At 41.1% G+C, this 26,415-nt stretch overlaps 1 protein-coding gene across 10 annotated transcripts in view; it reads left to right on the forward strand.

Moving 5' to 3' along the window:
* MGAT4C (MGAT4 family member C) overlaps positions 1–26,415 on the forward strand; it is a 485,991-nt gene that overhangs the window by 330,775 nt on the left and 128,801 nt on the right. For 7 of the 10 annotated variants that reach the window (XM_048500314.1, XM_048500309.1, XM_048500311.1 and 4 more), the window contains one exon: positions 2,817–2,851. The exons of the other annotated variants lie outside the window; for them this stretch is intronic. Coding sequence is in view for 3 of the 7 variants with exons in the window: in XM_048500309.1 (XP_048356266.1) it covers positions 2,822–2,851 (30 nt within the window). In the remaining 4 variants the exon portion in view is untranslated. The remainder of the gene's footprint in view (positions 1–2,816; positions 2,852–26,415) is intronic. 10 annotated transcript variants of the gene reach the window in all.

Raw genomic sequence — 26,415 nt, forward strand, 5'->3', positions numbered from 1 at the left:
AAGGTGTAGCCCCCATCCCCTATCAGCTCCCATTGGAAACAATGGGGGATAGTTGCACACCCACGAGGGGTCCATACCTGAACCAAACTGCACCAAACTAATGGTGGGCAACATCAGGACAGTCACCTGATGATACCCTGATAATTTAGTGCCACTACATCTCAAAATGCGTCCCCTACAGGCACCCCCAGATATTTGCCCAAGATTCTTTGTTCTGCAGTGACTTGGCTGTATTGCTGTCAATGAGGAATTTCTGGTAGAGGGGCTGTGAGGTGCACATTTCTGAAGGTATGGTCTAAGGCTTTCAGGGTATCTTCAGGAGAGTCTCTGGATGACACCATCCAGGTTTGGGGAATTTTGCTTCAGGGGGTTTAATTCTATGGGACCCAAAAAGGGTAGGGGCCATCTCCCACTGCCCCCTGAAGTAAAGTTCCCCAAACCTAGATAGTGTCATCCAGAGACTCTCCTGAAGATACCCCAAGTTTTGTGGGTTTACCATGAAAGTATGTGCACTCCACTGTCCCTCTATCAGAAAGCCAACCAACAATGCAGCTAAGTCACTGCAGAAGTAAGAATCTTATTAAATTTCTGGGGAATTATTATACAGGAAGTGCATTTGTAGATGTATCGGTACCAATATTTCAGTGTATCATCAGGAGACTGTCCTGATGATGCCCTCCAAGTTTGGTGCAGTTTGGTTCAGGGGGGCCAAAGTTATGGACCCTCAAAAGGGTAGCCTCATCTCCTTGGTTCCCATTGGAAAGAATGGGGGATAGGGACACCGCTTTTGGTGGTCCATACCTTTATTGTCTGCACCAAACTTGGAGGGTATCATCAGGACAGTCTCCTGATGATACCGTGACATTTTGGTGCCGATATGTTTAAAAATGCGCCCCCTGCAGGCCAAAACGTGAAAAAACACCAAAAAATAAAAACGCAATTCGGCTGGTGATCCGAATCCCATGGATTCGGATCTGTTAGGATTCGGAGAGCTCAGATTCGGCCCCTGCTCATCCGAATCCGTCCAAATCAGTGCAGATTCGGTAAAAATCCGGATTCGGACTGTCCGAATCTCCAACCCTATCAAGCTGTGTTTGAGCCATGCCACAGATGAATGCTTGCTGGTCTCCCTACAAACTAGGTGAACTAATACTTGGAGTCCAATAAAATCAGCTGTTAGTCATTCAAGCCATGCATTATGTGTACATTTCAACAATGGAAGGACTTTTAAAAGTAAAAACCATCCATTTGTGATTGAAATAACTGTTTCATAGAAGTATAGGCTTGGATATACCAGAGAAGGATTTCCACTCTGGATTGTGACCTTCTCACCTCCCGGCTGCTGCAGCCCATAATGTGATACATGGGAGAAGTGTTTTGGGCTTCAGAGGGAAGGGGTAATAGAAACACACACACACACACACACACACACACTTTATGGGTTTTTGAAATCTTTTCATTCATGGGAATGGTCTACTAGATCCAACATAGCACCAAGCAGAAAAGAAAGCAAGACCATTAGCCAGAGGCTTCGCTGGACCATACTGTGCCCGGTGCGCACTCTGTGTTTTCTGTCCCACCTCCACACACCCCCACACCCCCACACACACTTACCCACACTTACCACACACACACACTTACCTTAGTTCAGCCTAAAAGTGCAGGCTGGAAAAAGCAGCCTGTTCACTTGAGGCTGAAAACGGCCTGGTGGGAACTACAGTTCCCCAGGACACCTTGGGAGTCACAAGGTCTCCAGGGAACTGTAGTTCCCACCTAGCTGTTTTCAGACTCAAGTGAACTTCCCACCCCATCCCTCCACTCTCAGACTAGACTAACATTGAATGTGGGAAGTGTAGAGGAGTTAATGGGGGGAGGGGGAGAATGACCTCATCCCCCCAGGTATGAACCCGGTGCAATGTGCCCCCTTTCCCCTGGTAGCTCCACCTCTGTCATTAGCGCAGTCAAAGAAGTAATTTTAATTCAACTTTGAGACCCCTCGACATTTTGCATATACCTCATCAGTGGGATATGACATAAATAATAATTTAAAAATTCAAAACATACTTTAAAAAGACAGAATCATAGAATCACAGAGTTTGAAGAGACCCCAAGGACCATCAAGTCCAACCTCCTGCAATGCAGGAACACACAATCAAAGCACTCCCAACATACGTTCATCCAGTCTCTGTTTAAAAACCTCCAAAGAAGGAGACTCCACCACTTTCCGAGGCAGTGAATTCCACTGTCAAACAGCTCGACAGTCAGGAAGTTCTTCCTAATGTTTAGGTTGAATCTTTTTTTCTTGCACCTTGAATCCATTACTCTGTGTTCTAGTCTCTGAGGCAACAGAAAACAAGCTTGCTCCCTCACCAACATGACATCCCTTCAAATATTTAAACATAGGTTTAAATATTGTACTGAAATGTGAGTTGTCCCCCCTTAACATTCGCTTCTCCAGACTAAACGTCCCCATCTCCCTAAGTCTGTCTTTGTAAGGATGGACTCCAGACCTTTTACCATTTTGGTTGCCCTCCTCTGGACCTGTTCCAGCTTAAAGAAGAATTAAAGAAGGATATTTTCTTGAGTTGAAGTGCCCAGAACTGTACACAATATTTCAGAAATAACTGAACACATGAAGAAAATAAGCAAAAATATAATTTCAGTTTTAAAACTTATAAAACATATATAGAGGCATTATTACTGGCATGTAATTATGTCTAAATGTGCAAACTCTATAATGTATTTGTGAAGAATTTTCTGAGTCCAATGTTATATGCTTGGATATCTGATTCTTGAAATTCTTACATTTATTTCAGCTTTCATGGATGATAAATATGCAAAAAACATAAAGGTAAGGGACATGAATTTAAAATGATTCTCATACTGCACCCATTTTCTCTCTCTCTCTCTCTCTCTCTCTCTCTCTCTCTCTCTCTCTCTCTTTTGCTCCTTCTAGATCAGGGGTAGGGAACCTGCGGCTCTCCAGATGTTCAGGAACTACAATTCCCATCAGCCTCTGTCAGCATGGCCAATTGGCCATGCTGGTAGGGGCTGATGGGAATTGTAGATGTTCCCTAACATCTGGAGCCAAAGGTTCCCTAATTCCATTCTAGATCTAAGCTTATAATGGCATAAATATCCAAGAGACATTCAATCCTTTCTATTGTAAATGCTTGCACAAAAAATCATGTAGAACTTGGGATACAAATTAATTTCTTCTTGATAGATTTGGGCTGTCAGCCTCCAGCTGGGGTCTGGAATTCTCTTTGGAATTACAACTGATCTCCATACAACACGGTCCATTCCCTCCAAAATGAAAATGGCTACTTCTCGGAAGGGTGGATTCCTATGGCATTATATCCTTCTGCTATGGTTCCTCCTCTCCTCCAACTCTAGCACTTCCTAAGCTTTCACGACACTTAAAATATTCAGAAATATCACTTGACCAAGAAATGACATTTAATTAGATTTAGGACTTGAGAATTCATTCAAATAACATAAGAATAACTTCCTTTTCAGGGTTTTAGGCTAATGACAAATGGTGAAGGGAGCATGAAATGTTAAAAAGAAACAATGATATTTAGATGCAAGAACTTAGTTCTGTGTAATTTCTACAATCTCTGTGATTTTTTTTGTCAGTTGTCTGGCTTCCTATCCAAGAAAGAAATTACTCAATTTGCTGTTATTTTCTTTTGAGAGAGATCACATACATTCCCCTTCAATTGGTATGTAGAAAACACAAAAAGGAGTTGCTTTGGTTATCAAAATGCCCTTTGTCACTCTTCATCCTAAAGTACTGTTATTTAGTACATAGCAAAGAAAAATTTAATAAGAATTCTATTAACTAGATTACCAGACAAGATGAGTCTCCACTCCACGCGATCTGAGTACATAATATAAGTGATAAAAACAATTAAAAGTAATAAGCATAAACACACAAACAAATATTGTGAGGGTCTGTTTCTATCTCCAGAACATTTCATATCTCACAGGATGCTCTTAAACAACACCTCTCTAAGATCAGTCTGCTTTTTATTTCTTAATTGCTTGAGTCAAAACAACAGTCTTGTTTCTCAGAATTGTGGAGTTGCATTCCTCACCTTTTGGATAGAATGACTTAAATAAACATTTCAAAGATGCAATTCATAATGTGTTTAATGAAGTCTCATACTCCAGGCAAAAGGCAGGAAATGTCCTACAGAACTCTATGGACTGGAATTTGTGTCCTTTAAAAAGTAATAAAATGAGAATTCATGTGGAATGAAGGTGGGACAGTGAAGCATAATGGAGCTTTGACATTTTGGTATCTAGTTCATCTGTTTTGTCCTTCTGATGAAGGGTAAACTCCAGTAACAACAGATCTTTCTTAGGAGACGTGGTAAAAGAATAGTCATTTGTGTAAAAGAAAGAAGAATGCCATTGCTTTGCAGATTCTGTGTCATACCAGAGTTCTATTTTACACAGACTTTGAAAGCACTAAGAACATACACACATCCAACAAGAGCCAATTAAACAAACCGTGGGAGGAAAAAGAAATAATTACATGCTTTTCTTAATTTAAAAAAATAAACTGTAAAGCTTATGCATGCATTTCAGTAACTACTGTACTGAAATTTGAAATTGTCAAACAAGCAATTTGTAATTTATAAAGCATTTTTATTTGTGTCAGCACTTTGGAGTGACACATTCTGTACCTGATGTGCTTTCTCCCGTTCTATAATAACTATTTTTGTTTTTTCTTGCATATCCTTTGTCTTTTGCATAAGACCTCAGGGTTCCAGATTAAGAAAAATGTCTACTCAACTACTTGAAGACATGGTCTGGTTTTATAATCTAGTTAACAACAGATATGCTGGTCCAGCCAAATCTTGGGGTATCAGACCCACTCAGCAAATGTAGCCCTGTGCTGGTGCAGGTGTCCACCCCAGCCGTTACAAGGGGTAAATGCCTGAGCTGGCAGCACCCTTTGTAGAAAACCACAGTCCATGCCTAGACCCACCTCAGTGATGCATCTGGGGGGCATTCTGAGGTGGGATGGGGTGGAGCCAACCTTAGTCGGCTTCCACTGGCTGCCCAGCCACCATGTGCTGGTGGAGGCCAGCCTGGGAGATATGCCACACATTTTTCATGGCATACTCTGTTATCCCCTCATGGGGACTCTCTCCAACAGTTTTTTTGGGAGAGAGGGAGTTGGACGGAGCTTCCCATGTCAGGGGAAAACTCTTTTGGCGATAGAGTGGTGCAGGGAATTGGCACCATTGCTTGCCCTGTCCAATCTGGATTGAGCTGTTATTCATTGGAGCAATGGGATGTAGTCAGGTAGTCTAGATTTATAATAAAGATTTTTATTATACATTTGCTGCTTATGGATAAAAGTGATGACTATGTATGCTGTGTCCAGCATTTTGAGTGTTTTATTTCCAGAAGCAAGAGGTGAAATTGACCTATCAAAACTATTAAAAGCCTATCATATCTATCCCAGGCGATGTAAATCATGCCCTCGCCCTAAATTTCCTTTCCCATACAACATTAGGAAGGGGAAGAAATATGCTCTTCTCCCTGCACTGAATCATTCCTAATTCAGGATTAGATGTGCAGCTTCTTGCCTCACTGAGCACCAAATCTCAGCAATTAAGCTATTAGAGGCGCTATTAACATTTTAGCTTCTGACATTATCTGGGGAGAGAAAATTTTATGGACCCAAAATTGTTTAATTTGTTCATAAGTGATCCATAAAATGGAACAAGGAGGTGAACAGTGTAGGGGTCATGACTGCTTGGGTGACAATAAAAAATTATTTGGGATGGTGAAAACCAAGGATGAGTGTAAAGAGCTCTGAGAGGATCTCCACAAAATGGGTGAGCGGAAGACAAAGGAGTGTCAAATGAAGTTCAGTGTTTACCAAAGTGTAAGGTGGTGAACACAGACAAAATTCCAATTTCAGGTATAGGCTAATGGGATCTGACCTTGCCGAGACTGAGGAGGAGCAAAAAAAAAATCTTGGGGTTCTAGTAGACAGCTCAATAGAAGTATCAACAGTGTGCTACAATGGTGAAAAAAGAGGCATACGCTTAGCTATATTAGGTATTATTATCAGGAAAAGGGATTGAAAATAAAACACCTAATACTATAGTACATCTTCTTTTACCAATACTACATGTGGGAGTTCTGGTCATACATATCTCAAAAAAGGGCATTGCAAGGCAAAAGTACAGAAGTGGAGCAACCAAAAGGCTGATTTAGAAGGTTTGGTGCATTTTCCCCATTGAGGAAAGTCTGAAGAGTTTAGGATTTTTTCAGTTTAGGAAAAGAGCTGACATACAATTGGTGGTGGGGAAGCCATGATAGAAAAGGTTTACAAAATTGTGCATAGGGTGGAGAGATTTGATGAACAGAACATTTTTCCTCTCCCAAAATATCAGAACTCAAAGAGCATCCAATGAGGCAGATGAAACAAAGGAAATACTTCTTCACATTAAAAGTGTAGTTTGCTGCCAGAGTAGTGAAGTACTGATGGCCACAGGCATAGACCACTTTTAAATAGATTAATGGTGGATAGATCTGTCAGTGACTACTAGCCATGGTGACTAAAGGGAACTTCCACATTCAAGAAGTAAACCTCCGAATTCCAGTGTCTGAAAGGTAACATCAGGGGAAACACCTCAGCCTCTGTGCTGCTTGTTGGCCCTCCAGAGGAACTAGTTCACCACTGTAAGAGAACATGATGCTGGGACTAGATGGACTACTGGTCTGATCAGCAGGGCTCTTTTCTTATGTTCTTAAGGATGATTGAAGCCCAAAGTGGGTGAACTAGAAGATGCTACTTTTCCTTTATCTCAGCCTCAAACCTTGTAGGTGGGATTTCTGATTGAACACACTCCATGATTCATCACAGGTCACCAACTTGGGGGGGTATTATTGCCTTGTTGTGGTGGTTATTTTTGTTATTTATTTCTAAAAGACCACTCTATGCTTGAGTACACTGTTTACAGAAAACATGAGAATAAATGCAAGTATTATTCACACTACTGGTAGAAATTGAAACCTTTCTTCCTTTTATGCTGGCATGAAGGGTCTCACTTAACCCCAAACTGCAATGATTGCCTTTTGGTGCTACAGCACTGACAGTTCTTTTCTCAGACTCCTGTCATGGGGGAGAGACCTACTCTAATCATAATAGAATTCAAAAAAAGAAAGAGTTAGCAGTTTTATATCCCACCTTTTTCTGTACCTTAAAAAAAAAGACATCTCAAGGGAGCTTACAATTACCTCCTCATCTCTCTCACTTACTCGCTAACTTCCTTGTGGGTTAGGTGAGGGATAATAAAGTTCTTGAGAGAACTGCTTGAGGCCCCAGCCCAAGATCACCCAGCAGCCTTCATGTGGAGGGGAGTGGGAAACAAATCTTGATTCACCAGGACTAGGAGTCCACTATACTGCACTCAACTGACAAGGAAATGGTGGTTTCCTGGACAATCAATTAGCTACTTGATATGTTTACAAAACTCTTTCATTGACTATACAAGAGAATAATCAGGGACAAAAGGTGTAGGCTTTAGGATTGCTGTCTTTCAGTTTTGTTTTTTTATCTATCTGTTTAGAAGTTATAATACACTTTTCTCCAAGGGACTCAGGAGAGGGGTTTCAGATTCCTTTACAAAAGGTTTGGCCAAAAAAGTATTTCATTTATAACAAATATGTCCTAGCTTACATAGTCAATTAAATATAGTATCCATTTTGATTTTGGAGGATCAATATACCATTGTATAACAATGATGGTTCCCAAATTCTGTTTGCTGAATTTAAATATTCAATTCAGCCATTTTATAAGACATTCTGTGTGTTTTCACCCAAAAGCACTAAAACTACATGTGAATTAAAGATTCCTCATAATTTGCTCTTAATAAAAGGGGGGCACTAAAGAATGAGGGGTATTTTTGTGTGTTCTGATTCCTGCTCTTTTCAGCCCAGCAATCCCCATTTCATTTTCTACTTCTCTCTTATTGTAAATGAAACCTGTCCTTTTATTTTTTCACCACATTTTCTGCTTGGCCCCACCACACTGTGAAAAGGTACATATTTTCCAACATTATTTTGTGGATCCAATACATCAACAATATATTTTATTTATATTTTATGCATATTGAGATACTAAATGAGACATACACTGCATGTGTAAATGCTTGCATAAATTCTGTGTATTTTAAAAAAGCCACACATAAAGCAAACAAAATGTGGAAAAAACAGTGTGAAAAGCAGGGGACTGGCATTTTGACCAGAATATAAACAGAGAAAGAAACCAAAAGCGTCCTTTTGTTCATGCATTCTGAGAGAGGCAATGCATACTTTCCAAAGAGAATCTTACTATATAATTGAGCAATGTATTCTAGCGACAAGCAGAGAAAAGCGAGATGAATCTGGGAGATATAGTCAGGAGGTTGGCATTTCTCATGTACAGAGGGGCTGATAGGGACTTCGACACTCCAAACTCCCTTTCCTCCCTCAGCTGGTAACATTTCTCTTAAAGGTCTAGGATCCCTTAGATGGCTGTCCCATATTTTTGTCTGAAGCCAATTTTTTCCAGTAGGGGTCCCTCACACAGCTGTTCTATTCCATGCCTGAATTCTTTTTTTGAGTAGAATTAGCAGTAAATGCAACACCAGCAGCCACGACTGAACAGGCCACCCTGCCCTAGGATATTTGGGGATTGAAAATTCAGAGTGAAAGCCTCACTGGAAACCCTGGAAGGCTCTGGCTAAAAGATGTTGTGGAGGAAGAGAACCTCACCACACACCACCACATGACCACCAGAAATTACTCCAGGCAAGCTACCAAGAATTTGGCCTGGGGGGCAGAAGGAGAAAGAGAAAGAGAGAGTTGGAGTAAGAACAAAAAAAAAGACAATGGAGTGCTGGAGAGAGAGAGAAAGAGAGCTAGAGTAGGTGGCCAAGAAACATAAAAAAATAGAGAGCTGTGGGGTAGAAAGCGAGGAAAGAGAAAGCTGGAATAAGAGAAAGCTGGGCAAAGAGAGCAGCAGGGCAGAAAGAGAGTTGGAACAAGAAGAAGTCAGAAAAAACAGAGCAAGAGAGAGGTAGAGTAGCAAGGTCGAAAGTAAAAAAACATAGCTGGGGCAGTGGAGCAGAAAGAGATAGCTAGGGAAAAAGGGCCAGAAGGAGAGTTGGTGTAGCCGGTGCAAAATAGAGAAGAATAAGAGAAGGGCTGGCAGGGATGGAGAGTGAGAGACAGAGGAAGAACAGAAGAAGAAAGGTGGGGGGCACTGTGTCTCTGGAGTCCCCCCACTTGTGGGTTCTCACTTGCTAGAGCCCATTGTATTTTTTTTCACAGAATGGGCTCCCCCATGCTTCACAGGCACTTTTGCTGGCTGTCCCCTCCCCGACTTTGCAAAGCCATAATACAGCTTTGCAAATGGGGAAGGGAGGTCTGCCTTTAGAGTAGGGGAGAGCTGTCTTCATATTCACAGGTGCCTCCTTGCTGTCCCTCCTTGGCAAAGCTGGGATGTTTGGGGGGCACAATTTCAGTAAATTTCCTGTAAACATGCCCCATCCACATCTCTTGCCCTGGGAGGATTAGTTTTCTAGAACCCATTTTTTTGTTTTTGCACAACATGCTTTATTGCTAGTGCTAAATAAATTGGCTAACAACTTTTGTATTCTGCCACCCAGGCATCACAACACATCACTTTTTTTTACTTCTGCTTTTCTCTCCCCAGAAAGCTCTCTCTGTGCTTGAGTGAGCAGCATAAACTCCATTTCCTCCAAATGCCTGGCATCTGCAATCACTTCACATCATCATTCTGTTAAACGCTTTCACTCCTCATCATATGCGCTTTCTTATTGGGAAATCCTCCTTCCCATACTTCGATGCATCAGAGGAAAGCAGCCCACATATCTAGTTAAATAGAAATCTATGCTTTAAGTCCTTGAAATGACTACATATCAGTGCTCGAGGACATTACCAACCTTAATTGTGCAACTGGTACGTGACAGCCTGCTATTTCAGTGTTCCCAGAGAGACATTTTTACACATGAGATGACAAAATCCTACTCAATTCTATAGCACATTTCCCACTGCTGGAATATTTGACAATTTATAGTTTTTTTGCATTCAACAGATGTCTTTTCACCACTGAGGCAAAGCCAGGATATTAATTGGAGAAAGATATTTGCTGTCTGTAGATGTCTTCTCGATGCTAGTGAGAAAATAAAAGAAATATAGGTCAACATTTCTGGTGAAACTGATGGGGAAAATGAAATAAATGTAGTATAGGGATTTAGATATGGTCACATGTAGCAAAGCTTTTGACATTTTAGTATATACGAAGTCTGAAGTAAAATAGTGGATGTAAGTAGCTTATTTTTGTTTATTTATTTTTGAAAGGCATTCTCAAGGTAAGGGAGGAAGTAGATTTAGGTATTCTGGACATGAGCTGCATAAGTTAACAATAGCATCCTGACTTGAATTTGACTTGAGTAAAACACACGTACAGACAAGAAACCACATTGCTGTAATGTGAAACTGTGGCTGCCCCCATGTCACAATTGCTTCCTGACAAGGTCAAGAAACCATTCTGTCCAGGCTCAGCTGCCAGCACAATCAGAGCTCCAGGCTTCAGAGCCAGGACAAGCCCTTCAATGTGCTGCTGGCAAGTATCCCACCCATTTTCCAGTGCAGTAGCAACAATGCCCAGAATCAGAGTAGGAAGAGGGAAGGCAGGGAAACTGTAGCTAACCTGAGGTTCTCAGGGAAAACTAGGGAAAGTAAACCCCAGGGGAGGCACAGGGTCTGGATAGAGAAAGAGAAGACAAGCACTCTAAAACCCCAGTTAGCAGCCATGGGCACAGCCGCAGCAATGAGGGTGAGAGATTGGAAAGGGAAGGAAGGGGTGGAGTGCCTTTAAAAAAAACAAGTACAAAGATAGTGGATAAAAAGGGAGTGATGGGTCTTGCCAAGGAGGAGGAGGTGACCAGTAAGATCAGGGGAAGTCAGGAAGAAGTCTAGGGTGATAGCATAGCTCTAGTTGTGGCTACCCTCACTATGGTGGACTTCAGCCTGGTGACACCGGGCAGAGAGGGGGAAACACAGGGAACTCCACAGGAGGTAGCCAAGACTGACACATTCTGTGTATCACCTTGTGAAACAAATTGGCCCTAGCATACATTTTGTTTCTTTCGCAAGTAATGAATGTTTGGAAACAAACCACACAACAACAGGCAGAAGGAAAGATGAGCTTTTGTTCATGAAACAGATTCCCATTCTCTGCAACAACAATATCTGGTTTGAAAGAGAATGGCAGTGAGATTGACTAAAATAGTCAGAAATCACAAAAGAAATTCAACGCTCAGTGCCTATTTGCCCCCCCTTCCTATCCATAGCACTTAGCTGTTGGCAGTTCTTGTAGAAATCGAAGCCATATATTAGTTCATATTTGGAGGTGTCTTTTCTTTACTTTTCCAGGGCTCCCTTTCCATTTTTCTTATATTTCCTCTATGCGTGCATATACACACTTTATTTTTTTCTGAACTTCAATGACATTATGCAAGAATAATCTTTTCCTGAAATACTGGAGAGATACTGGAGCCCAAATCTGTCTGATTTAATCCCTAATTCAAATGTTTCCTTGGGAGGTAGCTGTAGCTAATCAGTGACAAGGCACACTCCTACTCTCCTAGGCGCAATTATGTATAGAGGTGCACTTTCATTAAAAAAAATCATTCATATTCACATGGAATATTTATCTTACTTTTTCTTTCTTAATCCAGTAAAATAACAGCAGATAAATTCTTTTTTATGCCTTTTAGAAAATATTTAACAAGATAAAAAGAATTACCATGGTGTCATATTCATAGGTTATCACACCATTTACAATTGGAAACTAATTGGTTTTTATTTCCTTCAGCAAATGCTAAGCTTCTGCTTAAAGCATTTGATAATATATAAAGATTTGTCAGGTTTCTTTTCTCCCTGCAATCTCCTTCCTTCAGCTGTCAACATCTGCCTTGAGCAATTCTGAGACATTTCAAATGTGAAGGCAACTCCATTTCACATTACTTGCAGAAGCTTCTTATAAAATGTGTGAAATCAGCAAAATAAACTAGTAGTTTATTTGAGGTTGTATTGAATCATTTTAGGGACCTCAGGGTGCTTAAACATATTTTTAGCTGTGCTAACAATTCCATAACATATTACACTAGTCTTATTCCATCTACAATGACTCCCATGTTACTTCTGGACTCAGTTCAAGGTGCTGATATTGACCTCTAAAGGTACTAATATTGACCTCTAAATACCAGAGGGCCATTTACTACCATACGAACCTACCTGACCAGTACTCTTATTCTATAAATAAGTTATAGGTGGCAACCCAAGAAATGGCTTTCTCAGTTGTAGCACCAAACAATGGAATTACTTCCCCAGGTATATTTGTCTGGCCTCTTCTTTCATTGTCTTATGCTAGCAAGTGAAGACTTTTCTGTTTTGTTTGGTATTCCCTCACTGACTCTCATTGACTCTCTTTCCTGCTCATGACTATGTATTCACAAGTTTTTAAAAAGTGTTTAAAATTGTGTTTGTGTGGGTCTATTTAACCTTGTAGTGGAAAGTAACTAAAACGTTTATTGTTGTTGTTAATACCAATACTAATAATAATGTATTAATAGAATGAAATATGTTTGAATTCATCATTTAGATAGCAAAAGAGTAAGTGCTGCCCTATTACAATGATGCTATTAGTGTAACAGTCTTTTAAACTATGACAGCTCTGCTAATATCAGAGTTCCTTTAAATTTCATGCATCAAGAACAAAATCTAGACATCTGTAATTTCCCAGCATCTTATTCTACCTCAGTGACTTGAGGGTACAAGTGTATTCATTTTTCCTTCTTGTTAAAGGTCATTGTGCAGGGGGGAAAGTAGATATTGGAAGCAAACAGCTGGCTATGCAGATGCTTTCACTGGCAAGGGTTTGACTTTTTGGACCATTGTCTGTCCTATCAGAATCAGACTTTCTGGCAAGAGATGGGGAGTACTTGGAAAGGGCATATTTGCTGACAACCTAAAACCTGGGCTCATTCCGCACATGCAGAATAATGCACTTTCAAACTGCTTTCAATGCTCTTTGAAGCTGTGCAGAATGGCAAAATCCACTTGCAAACAGTTGTGAAAGTGGTTTGAAAACGCATTATTTTGCGTGTGCGGAAGGGGCCCTGGTCAGAGAAGCTAGAAAGGCCTAAACACTATGCAGAAGGGGAGAAAAGATCCTGATAAAGGCAATGAACCAAGTACTAAGAAAAATAATAATAGGATCCAAAATGGTAAGGGAAGTGCCATGTAATTTTTATTTATTTTTATTTATTTATCAGTCTTATATACCGCCCAATCCCCGAAGGGCTCTGGGCGGTTAACAACATAAAATTTCAGATACATATAGACTGTAAATAATTTAAATTAGATTTAAAATGCAGCAAATAATAAACAATAAACAATAAACAATGCCCGCAATTCCTATTAGACCCTCCCAGGAGGGGAGAAAAGCATGGGTCACATAGATAGTAATAGGCCCAAACATAGGAGGGTGAAGGGGGCACACAGTCAACGGCTGGACACTCCAAAGGCCCGGTGGAACAACTCCGTCTTGCAGGCCCTGCGGAACTCACCAAGGTCCCGCAGGGCCCGGACAGCTGGAGGAAGAGTGTTCCACCAGGCAGGGGCCAGGGCTGTAAAAGTCCTGGCCCGAGTGGAGGCCAGCCGCATCATTGAGGGGCCAGGGACTACCAGGAAAATATGGCGTGGAAACCATCAGTGTGCAATGTCGATGACCTTCAATGACAATATGCTATGCACAGAGAATAGGAAACAAAAAACCCCTCAAAACTGAAAGGTAAATATGATTGAATAGTTATCACGGAGACTTTGTGAGATGAGTCTGAAGACTGGAACACCAAAACTGAAGGGTATATACCTTGTTCAGAACCAATACATCCAACACAAATGGAGTGGGAGTAGCATTATATATTACATAATATATACCTGCAAAGAAATAAATGAATCAGCACTCTATTTAAAGCATCAGGATAATAAGGGAAAGGGAAAGAAACGTATTGTTCCAATATTCCTCAGACTGAACAAAAAAACCCAGAAGAGCTAGGTGATGCTTCAATAAATTACAAAACTTTTACAGAACAAAGACAATAGTGGTAACAGGGGATTTAGACTATCCTAACTTCTGTCGGGAATTTTAAATTATTTTCTTGCCTTATAAACAACTTTACCTCCCAGAAGGTAGAGGCAGGAACAAAAGGATATCCTATCCTGAAGTTAATCATGACCAAAAAAACCCCCAAAACTGATTGATGAAGTGAAAGTGGCAGGAACCTTGGAGAAAAGTGATACTGTTATCTTGGCATTTGTGATATCAGTAGGGGAAAAACTGTACACAATAGAACACATTCTCTAGTCTTTAGAAAAATTAATAATGAACAGATGTATAAGGAACTCTTTCATGAGCTGAGACTTTAAAAAAGAAATGTATAGTAGATGTAATACACAGTACTATATGTATGCACACAGCAATATATTCCAAACAGTTGCCTGACACTATTAAGCTGATGCTAGGAAGGCTCAAGCCATAAACAGCTGAGGCCTGCTGGAGATGCTAAAACTATTGTTGGCTATGTTTGGAGCAGGTTGCCAATTGTAGAAGATGATCAGGGCTGAGATTATGCTTCACTTCCTGTTACAGATATTAAACTCTGGCCAGGTTTCATCAGTGTTATTAAGTCCAATTTCATGTACCATGCCAGGGCCGGGAGATCTTCTAAAATTATAATCGATTCCAAACTAAACAGATCAATTTCCCTGGAGAAAATGGTCGAATGCCCACTACCGTCTTTGCCAGGTTTCAGAACGCAAATTAACCAGGTTTCAGGGATGACCTCCCCATTGTTTGTGTGGCAGATTCCATTTCTGGCACTCGTTCTCCCCGTTCGTTCTCCCCGGCAGGACCTGGTTGTAAGTGGCACAGACCCCATTGACATGGTTCAGAGCTGATCTGAGGGGAGGGACAAGGGTTGAAACCTGATTCATTTCCTGCCGTGGAGCGTGACGTGGAATTCGGGCAACCAATCAGCACTGCCGGCACTGATGCAATGTGCGCGCAGCCTTTCCTTGGTTTTGTTTCTGCTTTTGCGATTGGCCAGCAGAAGGGGACACATGCGCAAGCACACGGAAATGTTTACGAGTTCACCGATTAAATGTTTTAATGATAAAACATGAAATATCAGTGATAACCCTTAAAGCAGCATAAACGTTCGTAAACATAAACGTTAAACTTTTACACGTTAGTTTTTTTAACACACCCCAACAAGGTACGTTTCCATGGGGGGGAAAGGTCCCGCCCCATCAAGGCATGCCAGCCAATCAGGGGAGACTGGCGAAGCGAGATTGGCTGATAGTGGGGATTGCTAAGAGTTCTGTAACTGGGTGTGTCTGCTGTGTGCACGCTGCGATGGGGAGGTAGAAACTCCAATGAAGAGGACACGGTTTCACCACAAACAAGTTTTGATCTGCATGCAATTTTCAAGTGGGGATTCGACCAATGACTGCTTTAGAGTCATTGTCTATGGCACTCAACCTTTCTGAGTTAACTCTTGTCCTCAAACCTTGCCCTTCTTAAACTCCCCCCGCAAAAAAATCTTTAGGAATTTTCCAGTGCTATGCACCATATTTTAAAGAATGATATCAACAAATTATGGTGTGTACATAAGAGGATGACCAGAATGGTGAGGGGCCTGGAAATCAAGTCCTTTGAAGAAAGTTCTGTGTATGAGTTTAGCCTGAAGAAGACAAGGATAAAAGAAAACATAATTGTCTTCAGATATCTGAACAACTTATGTAGACAATGGAACAGATTCAATCCATCTTACTCCAGAGTACTAGAGCTAATAGGCATAAATTGAAAAGGTTTCCATTCAGAGGTGAATTGGTGATTATTGTCACTAGGAAAAGTCACAGTGGGGTGTGGAGTAGGGGCCATTTAGCCTTGTTTCCAGCTAGTCTTGCCTCACAAGGAGTGGCCTAATGCAAGAGGAGACACTCTTCATGTTGTCAGAGATGAAACTCACCACACCCAGGGCTACCCAATGGGAGTTGATATTGGCCTAACCTGTCCCTCCCTGGCACTGCCAACTTGCATCACCCTACTTGAGGGACAGTAGCAGGGAATGAGATTGATCTCAGCCCACCTAAGGTGACCTTATATGAGATGGACACAGCAGTCCATGATGAGGTATGCCTCATCTCACATGAAGCAATCCTGACCCCGGTTAAATTTGGCCACTGCCATCCAGTTCTTTCTTCATTAGGTGATGTTGTGTGGGGAAGGAAAGGGGAGGGGCCATTTAACCTTCTTATTCTACTCTCTTTTCCATTATATACTCAGAGAAACTTCCTAACAGTAAGAGCTGTTCAACAGTGAATCTGACTGTTCAGGAGATTGCCAACTCTCTTTCACTAGAGATATTTAGGCTGAGGCCAGATGATCATCTATCAGGGACCCTGTGTTTATATATCCATATATTAAGTGGGGGGTTGGACTCCATGGTCCCTTCCAGTTCTAGCACTCTAGTCCATTTGGCAGATGATTACTGTTACTGTTATTTCTGTGCCACATACATCATAGAGAGTACTTTAAAGGAATTGTTTCATTTATAAAACATGAGAAATAAATATAGAAATAGTTAAAATAAGAGAAACGGGTTCAGACGAACAGTTAATTTTAGAAAAACAAAAGAACAATTGATTTTAATGGAACTGAATGGTGCTTGGTGGATTTTTTTGTATCTGTTCTATCTTAACACAATTGTTAATTCAAATTGTATCTAGCATCTTTGTATCCACTAACTTCCCAGTCTCACTTAATAATTTACACATTGCAATCTGAACTAACTCCATCTGTCTGCTTTCATTTATATCTTGCTTGTGATTGCCACTACATTCTTTTTCTAGCTTCTCATTCTTCACTTAAAAAAAATCTCTGCTCTGTGGCTGTTCTTCCTATTCTGTTTTGTGTGCAGATGTGTGGAGGCTCGCTCCATTGACCACTGACACATTATTCAGTTGGAATAGCAAATCGGCTGCAGCCCATTTATTAATAACAATGTAGGAAGCTGGGTAAGGGGCACATCCTGACCCCCAGGCAGAAAACGCTGAACCTGGCATACAGGCAGTCACAGCTGACCCCCCACCCCAGGCCCTTTGGGCAGTAACTACTGCCCGGCAACATCCCACCAAGGGGATTGGAACAGGAAATTACTAGGTGCAACTTGAGGGTGTACCCATTTAGTGACACCCCTTCCTGCCGCGTAGCGAGCTCTCAAGCATAGCCCCAAGGCTTGGATCATCAAGCCCTCCACTACCCCAGACATCTTATTGAGGCCCCCAACACAGGAAGATCCAGTATGCAACCTCTGCCTTCCCAATATGGATGTGCTCCTATGCCCCAAAACCTCTCAAGCTGCAACAAAGAATTAACAAAACACAGTAACAATTAACCAAAACCTGGAACCTAGGGTGGGAAGGTGGGCCTGGCTGGACACTGCCTTTTATAGGCGCATCTGCTCACTCGTCACGTGACGGTCCCCCGTCAAGTGACTTTCCAGCCGATTGGCACCAGGGAGCCTTGCTTATTCCACAAAGGCTCCTCAAAATGGCCACTGAGGCCCAGCCAGCCACCCACCTAAAATGGCTGCTAAAGCCCTGCTACACAGTAGCCTAGTGCCCTTCGCAACAATGGAGCCTGGTGCCTTTCGTGACTGCGCAGTTGAGGGAGGCAAGGAAAGCTGTAGGCTTCCTTGAGCAATTCCCGCTTGCTGCCTCCCTGCCCCGCATGTCTGGTGATGATTGGGATGGCCAGGCAGGAATGAGGGGGGGGGGAAGGGGAGAATTGTGCCAAAATTTGCCCTGAAATGAGACTGCAGTTGCTATGCTGGAGGCCTTGAGGCAAGATAAGTGACCCCCATGCTTGTTCTCCACCCCCTCCCCCATCAAAGAAGCCACAAAAATTCCCCTTGGGCTGAAAGCCCTGCTCTTTGAGTCTGCCGCAGAGTAACTGAATGGCTGCCACACTGGTGTACGTGCCAAACAATTGAAGTGACAAGCAAGTGCTCCTCTCCCTTGCTGGCTTTGGAAAGAGGCCGAGCCAACTGGATGCTGCCTTTTATAGGTGCGCCTGGTTCCCCTCATCATGTGACTCGTCCTGATCGGCAGCGGGGAGATGGGCAGCTGCTCACTTCTCCCCGGGTGCAACGGTGCCCCAGGATGAGTCCTGTGGCGCGTTTTCCAGAAACAAAGTTGATATTTATATATACACACACCCTTTTTATACATTCCAAAGATTTATGAAAATTATTGAACTACAAAGTGTTAGTCTGTTATCTGAAGTAATGTTTACTCCACTTCATAATGTTCTTTGAAAAAGAACTGAAAATCCACCTTCGGATCATGTATATATTATGAGCGTCTAGTACTTCTGCTGGATCTTAGTCTCACTACTATCAAATATCTGTTTAGAATTGTTCTCTATGTCATATGGTCCAGCAGATGTTTATGCAATGCAGAAATTAGAAAAAACAAAATTGGATTTTTCTTTTCTTTTTCTTTCTTTCCCCCCCTTTTTTTCTGCTGTGAATAATGTTTCTATATACTGATTTTTCTCTTTCTTGGAATTTTAAGAAGGAAAAGCCAACAGGAGGTATTCATGTTCTTTGGACACTTTTTACATAACTGGATTGTTGATTGAATAAATATTTAGTTCCCAAAATTTTTATTTCAGAAGAATAAATGGCCCATCTCATTGGTGTTGTAACATTAGAGCAGAGAATGCAAATTGTAGTATCTTGGAAGAGCTATGAAATGGCTGATACATACCAGAAAGTAACCTCACTCTAGGCATAAGTAGAAATGTTGTGTTTTGACATTGGAACTATTTCAAGATTAACTTTGTCATTGTTATGTGTGCTGCTGTAATTTAATGTCTTAAGTCCGTGGTGGTGAACTTATGGCACTCCAAATGTTCATGGACTACAATTCCCTTCAGCCCCTGCCAGTGTGGCCATTTAGCCACACTGGCAGGGGCTGATGGGAATTGTAGTTCATGAACATCTGGAGTGCCATAGGTTCGCCACCACTGTCTTAAGTGAACATGTTCATCTTTGTATGAATATGAAAGCCAGTGTGGTATAGTGGTTAGGGTATTGAACTAAGACCTGAGAAACTGAGGTTTCAATCTCTACTTTGTCATGGAAATTTGTTGGGTGACCTTGGATCAGTCATTTGACCCTGACAAGTATTTGAATAGGAGTCCTCCAAGGAATTCCAGGGGCATGACATGAAGGCAGGCAGGGGCAAACCTCCGAACGTCTCTTGCTTTGAAAACCCTATGAGGGTTTCGTGTTTTAAGGGGTAATGATCAGATCAATAATAGATGTGTCATGGAGGAATAGGGTTTATTTGTTTATTGAGTTCCTTTTTCCTACTGAGGATCCAGATCACCTTGCAATACTATTTAAACAAATGTAAATAAAACAGAGTATAAAAATAAAGAAAAAAATATGGTGCAGGGTGTGGGTGGAGGTAGGAAGAAGTGTGTTTGTATATCCTGGAATTGTTTATCAAAGTCAAGGCTATGGCTGCAAGCTATAGACGTCAGGCCACTGACTGCACGCCAAGAGACTTCAGTTTCACACCTCCAATCATGTCCAGGCTTTAAATATCTGCAGTAGGAGACTTTATCAAGTGTCCCCATAAAACAAAGCTCTTGCCTGCCTGCCTTGGATCCAATGACGTTTAAAGAGAGGATGATTATCTCCTGAATGAGAATTATATCTTAAAATTGTGAGGGGTTCGTTTAGCCCCGCAAATTACTTGAGAGTTTTTGTCAAAATAAGAACTGTCTATTTACAGAGGAAATCAGTAAGAGAAAGCTAATACAGCTGTATTTTGAATTACTCACATTTCTCAAATTGAACAAGAGATTGAGAAAGAAATGTAAATATCCCAAAGTGGATGTTATAAATGAGAGAGTGAAATGGAATTGAGAGGGAATTTTAATTAGGCAAAATACACACCAGCAATTGGGTGCACCTGGAAAGCTGCAGAAGCCTGAATGTCATGAAGTTTTTTGTTAAGTATCCAGCTACTTAATAACATACTGATCATGATGGGAATGTACTCTGCTCTTGGCTTCCCTGTTTGCAATACCAGAGATGCAATATTTTGCTTCTTCACCACATATTAGTGTAGCTTTTGTTTATCCTCCCTTCATGCTTATTAACATCTACAGGAAATACAATAAAGGTGATTGTCTAGAACAGCATGCTTCTCTTTCACATCACCAAAAGGGCTGCTACCAAGCTCTCTAATCACAGTGTGCTAAGCAACTTTTTTTGTAAGAAAAATACTGAGATTCATCATTACAAAGTGCAGCAAATTTATTAAAATACTTTTTTGCAGAAACTATAATTATGTGATTTTAAAAGATTATTTTTTATATTTTGCTAATAATTCTGTTCATTGCATGTGTGTGGTCTGTTGTTATGCTTAATAACAGGTCCTTGAAGCTATCAAACATATTACTGTATGATAGTTTGGGGATAAAAATATGTCTATGGCCCTGTGTCCTAGCTTAATGCTCTTAAAAGTCTGCACATGTGTGGAACTCTTTATTCATTCTGCTATTAAATATCATGATAGTGTTCATTCTTGAATGAATTTCTTTCATATTAAAATTTTCATTCCTGTCCAATGAAGCTAACAGAATTGTTGCCAAAGTCTACAAACCAACTCATTTTAAAAAGTGCTTTCTGTCATTTTTGCATTGAATGTAAACCTTTCTAATGAAGTATTGAACAGTACATCCATTGAACCAGAGACCTTCCTGAAACTGATAAGAAGTGATTCCAAATTTCTCATCCGTGCTGTTTTGACCTAGACACATACTCAAACCCAGTGGAACCTGACAACCGTATAAAAGTGTATGTACACCCACACTCTGTACAGATAATCTATTAAATCAATAGCAAAAAGGTGGAATACTGAAACTGTTGACAAATATTGATTAATATAAAAATAAATGAAATAGGGAATATCTGCTTATGCATACTGATATAAATTTATACCAAAACTATAAAAATCATTCTCACCCACTGAGCCAACAGGTTTTGGCCAGATTATTATGTAACACCATAGTCTGAATGGTTGATGGCCTTGAGAAAGGGAAGAAATGCCAGGATACAGGAGGATAAGGAATGCTCTCAGCCTATCCTTGGTTCCCCAACCCATATAATCCAAACTGTCCCTTTCTTCTTATACTTTGTAATTTCTTCACAAAAATAAATACTTTAGGAACTAAGGAACTGCTTCACATGGATATTATTGGCTTCCACACTGGAGTGCTTTTTGGAAACTTCCACACATTATAATGTTCACCATTCTCTTTTCATGTTTTCCCTTGTGATGAAGGAGCCCCCTCCATCCCCAACTGTATCTACATTTATGCATCTCACAATATTCTGTGGCTTATTTGCCAGATGCCGGGATAATAAAATCCAGTTCAATATCAAAGTGAAAGGCCCTAAACTAGCAGGAATTTCCCCTGGATGCTCTCACATGATGGGTGAAACCCACCTTCTGGATTAAAAGGCCTTTGTCAGCCACAGGTAAGAGTAATTGACTATTGGTTGTTGTACAATAACCTGAGAGCATTCAACTCTTCTTGCAATACAACCTCCCTCATTCATTCTCAAGCCCAGTAAAACGTAATAAAGTCACTGTGCAGCTGTTGTGGGAACAGCCCAATCCAATCCAATGCCTTGCTAACTCCTAATAGAAAGAAATCAGAAACCTCTAATGGCATATTAAAACCAACAGAACCAAGGTCTGCTTAAACATTTTTTCCTAAAAACAACATTGATATTTGTTACCTAGCATGGCCATATTTGGAGGTGCACTTTCCCCCTAGATGTACATCTTTTTACACCCTATTTTTCCAAACCCATAAACAGGGCATCCAATCCCCCCCCCCCAAAAAAAAATCTTTGGTTGATTTTGCACCCTAGCATTTTCCAGCTTTGCAGTTGGCCTATTTGCTAGATTTTCACCATCCATGCTAAAGCACAAAATCTGGTTCTTTGTCCCTGGATTGTTGTCCCTCACTTGGATCCCCAACTGGTTTCAGTTTTGGATTTTTCATTTACCCCAGGAATTCTCAACACAGGTCCAGATATTTCTTCTCCTTCCTTGGAAATCAGTGCAACTGACTCTTCTGTTTGGGACAAAATAATGTATATTGTTCCTTTTACTCCTGTAACCAACCCCTGATAATAACCTGGCTACCACATTTAAAACCAAAATGAAATTTCCAAACTATTTTCAAAGACAATAAATATAACAATCAATTGTCATTTAAAGATTTTAATTTCAAATTGTAGTTTCTCTAAATTCCCAGTTTTCAAATTGTTTTAATTGCCTTAAACCAGCTCTCAAGTCTTTGATGTTGCAAAGATATAAGGGGAGGTGGATGCAGTGGTGGTCCAGATAGTGTGGGAAAGAATGGAGAGGGGGAGCCATAGGTCTACTAGAGTGGGGTGAGAATGTACAACTCAAAAAATTGCTGCAGTTACCATGTAGTTTTTTCTGTGTATTCCAGGTGAAGGAAACTACAGGCATGGGGGTAGTGCTTAATGCAGGAAAATACAATTTGCATGTCAGTATTATGCTATATAGCACATGCATTAAAAAGGAGGGATATGAGTCACTTTGACAACCATGACATCTATGTTTCCAAGGGCTAATGCAGAGTCACTGTTGATAATATATGGAAGAGAAGAAATTAAAAAGTAGGAAAGTGATCAGAAAAAAAACCCTGAGGAACCTCCATTGCCAATAAGCATGCTTCTGCATTTGCAGTGACAACAAAAACAAAGTGGAAGCAGCCTAAGTTAAGAACTACTATTTTGACCACTGGGAAAAGAATTTGAAAATGTACAGTTAATCTGCACTTTATACTTTGGGAGTATACTTTGGGAGTAGCTATCCAAGTGTATCATTAAGCATCAAGATCCCATGTAGTATAGTGGCTAGACTGTCAAATGGGGTGGTTCAAGTTCAAATCCCCACCAAACTACAAAACCCACTGGTTGACTTTGGACCTTTCATTCCCTCAGCCTAGCTTAATTTAAAGGATTGGCAAATGGACAAGAACAGAACCATCTACATTACCCTGATCCTCCTGAAGGGAGGAACAGGGCAAAAATAATAGATATACAGTCTTGACATCTGTTTCAGAAGCTCAGGGACAGATGTCAGATCTGATGTGTGTTCACACTTGCTCATCTAATCTGAGTGTCCTTACCAGATGACCAAATGTGAAGTGAGAATCATCCCTGGGAAATGGCAAGCAGATTTTAGCAAGATTAACTACAGTTTAGAGGCTTAAGTAGTTATAATTCCTTTCTGCTTTCTGTACTTTTTGTTTTTGTTCTTTCTCATCAATGACTAATAAGTAGCACTGTAAGCTAGGCTGATTAAAGTATACACAGTATTTAATAGTACTGCATGAATCACATTAGTTCTTGATTAGAATTCTTTGCACTGTTCCTTTGGCATTTAACCTACATAAAGAAAGCAATGTCTGAAATTTCCTCCATGGCTCTTTCCTAAGAATATTGCCTAAACCAGAGGGTGCAGGCCTACAAAGCCAGTTCTCATAGATACCTTGGTTTCTCACAAACAGTGCTAACAATTAAGTGATGTTTCCAAAGTTTTATTTTCTGTGTTTCTCAGTACAAATGTCTACTGTTTGCAGTGACTGACTGCAGTGTGGCATTGACACAGCCCTTAGATATTTATGACTTATATTTTGCATCTCAAACAATAAAAAATCCCCTTGATGATCATATATCCTAGGGTGCTCTGTGTGATGGTGATAGTGAGCCTGGCAACTGTCTCCCTCCTTCCTGCTTCAGTGACTTATATGTTCCATCATCTGAGGTGCCCTAAGCACACTGGCTAACATCAGGATGGCAGTGGGGCAGAAGTCACTGTAACACATGATAGCCAGCATCAGATATTGCTAGTTTCCCATTGACCTTTAAGAACAGGAACCTAATGTTTCAGATTAGTGACATTTAAAGTGTTGTGATAAACTTTTTGGTTACAAATCCCCCTAAATATTTTCGTTGAATTTTTTGTGTGCTCTGAGTTTGATTGTAGGAGGATAATGAAACCCCATATATACATTTGCTACTTTTCTGTTAGTTTAACATTCAGTAGCAAACCTACTTTTGTTTTTGAGCTCTTTTAATGATATCTTTACATGACTTTGAAAAGCAATTGATATCCACTGGGACTGTGAAAATTTGAACACTAATCTCACTTAGGATTGAATTTACCCAATCTTTCCTTCAATTGCTTCCAAAGTTCTTAACTTTCAAGACATGAAAACTGATAGATGCTATTAATTCTTTTTGGTATCTGGATTCTGAGGTCTACCACTTATACTGTTGCTGTGCTATTATATTTTATTACTGATTTTTTTGTTTTCAGCTTGCTTTGCTTTTGCATATAAGAAATACAAATTTCATGTTCCAAAAACACCAATCACAGAGGCTGTTTCTGCACGGCCGTTGAGGCGCCTCCATGCCGACAGAATTTCTGCCGGCGTGGAGGCGGAGGCCGTCCACATGCAAGCATGCGGACGGCCTCTGGAGAGGCCGGCAGACTGCAGGCGGCTCCGCATGGAGCCGCCTCTTCCCCCTTCCCCGTCCGACTCACCTTGTCCTCGTCGTCGCCTGCTGGCCGTTGAAGCCCCGCCCACGCTGCCCGGTTGGAGGACAGCGTGGGCGGGGCTTCGACGGCCAGCAGGTGACGACGAGGACAAGGTGAGTCGGACGGGGAAGGGAAACAGTGTGTTCCCGGCGGTGCTGTTCGCACCGCGCCTCCGGGAACACACTGTTGAAGGAAAAACAACCCTTTAAAGGGTTGTTTTTCAGGGCTGCTTGATGCCGCCCTGGGGGAGAGGGAGCGGAGTCAGGTCGGCGCTGCTGCGTTGCAGCAGCGCCGCCTGTGCGAATGGCTCCCTGGGGGCGGCGTATTTCCCGTCCCCAGGGCGCCATTTACGGGCCGTGTGGAAACGGCCTTAGCCAGAATAAACTCATGTTATCCATAGCATCCCTTGTATGCATTTAACTAAAAAAATTGGAAAGATCATCCTCTTCCTGTTTATTTTACCAGTAGTTCTATGAAGTAATCACTATGTAGTAGTTCTATGGAGTAGGGGGAATTTACATGTTTTTAAACTATGTAGAATACTCTGTGAACAATCCCCTTAACTTGAATGGCAGTGAAGTATGCTAAAGTGGTCAGTTGCTTCCACAAGGCAAAAAGAAAATGTTATCCTACAGTGGAAGCAGTAGTAAGTGGAGTGGAAGCATGTGGGAAGAATGTCTGTATGTCGCATTGGGATGTTGCCTTCTTTTTTCAGTGCCCTTCCCACCCCTCCCCCTTTTCTTCTGGGGTGTCAACATCAAAATGATGTGTCCAGCAATCCCCTTCTGATCTTCCCAGCTGAGTTCAGTGGTGAAATTAAAAATAAATAAATGATTTCATGGAATGGCTCTGCTTAACCCTGATCCCCATTCCATTTGACCATCCAAAGTGTATAGGTACTCAGTTGTCTTGAGTCTGTCTTGAAATGCATTCTTCTCTCAAGTCTGCCTGACTGTTGAAGATTGTTTTCTTCTGCTTCTCATTCAGTACACTGCCACCAGTTGGTTGATTTTGGACATTCCTACCAAGAAGGCCAGTGTAACCTCTAACTGTGGGTTCTGTGGGGCAGAACTTGGAAGGAGTTGCAAAGAACTAAATTTTAAAACAAAATGGTTTACTTAACAAATAACACTTTTAACATTTACATTTAACATTAACAATTTACAGTCCTTCTAGGTTGCATTTCAAGTCCTTATCTTGACAATCTACTGATAAATGCCAAGTCCAATTCTTCCTGCTGGTGGTTGGCTTATGAAGACTTCAGAGGCTTGGTGAATGGGATCCAAGATGATGAAGGTCCCCAAACGAACTCCCATCAATTACATACATAGCAAGCCCTGAAATAATAAATTCTAACATTTACAATTATAGCAAAAATAACCAACTCCCTTCCCACTAGTTCCCAACAACTTTGCAATTACCTTAAACAAGGTGTTAAGAGCTTATAATGGATTAAATCAAGGTCCCAGCCTGGTAGCCTTGCTTCCTCCAACTTCACCAGTTTTTGCAGCCTCTGCTGCTTTGAGTCTCCACCTCTTTCTGGGTCAACTCATTCTGATCATAGGGGTTACACCA

This window comes from Sphaerodactylus townsendi, linkage group LG06 (genome assembly GCF_021028975.2).
Source record: "Sphaerodactylus townsendi isolate TG3544 linkage group LG06, MPM_Stown_v2.3, whole genome shotgun sequence".
NCBI lineage: Eukaryota > Metazoa > Chordata > Lepidosauria > Squamata > Sphaerodactylidae > Sphaerodactylus > Sphaerodactylus townsendi.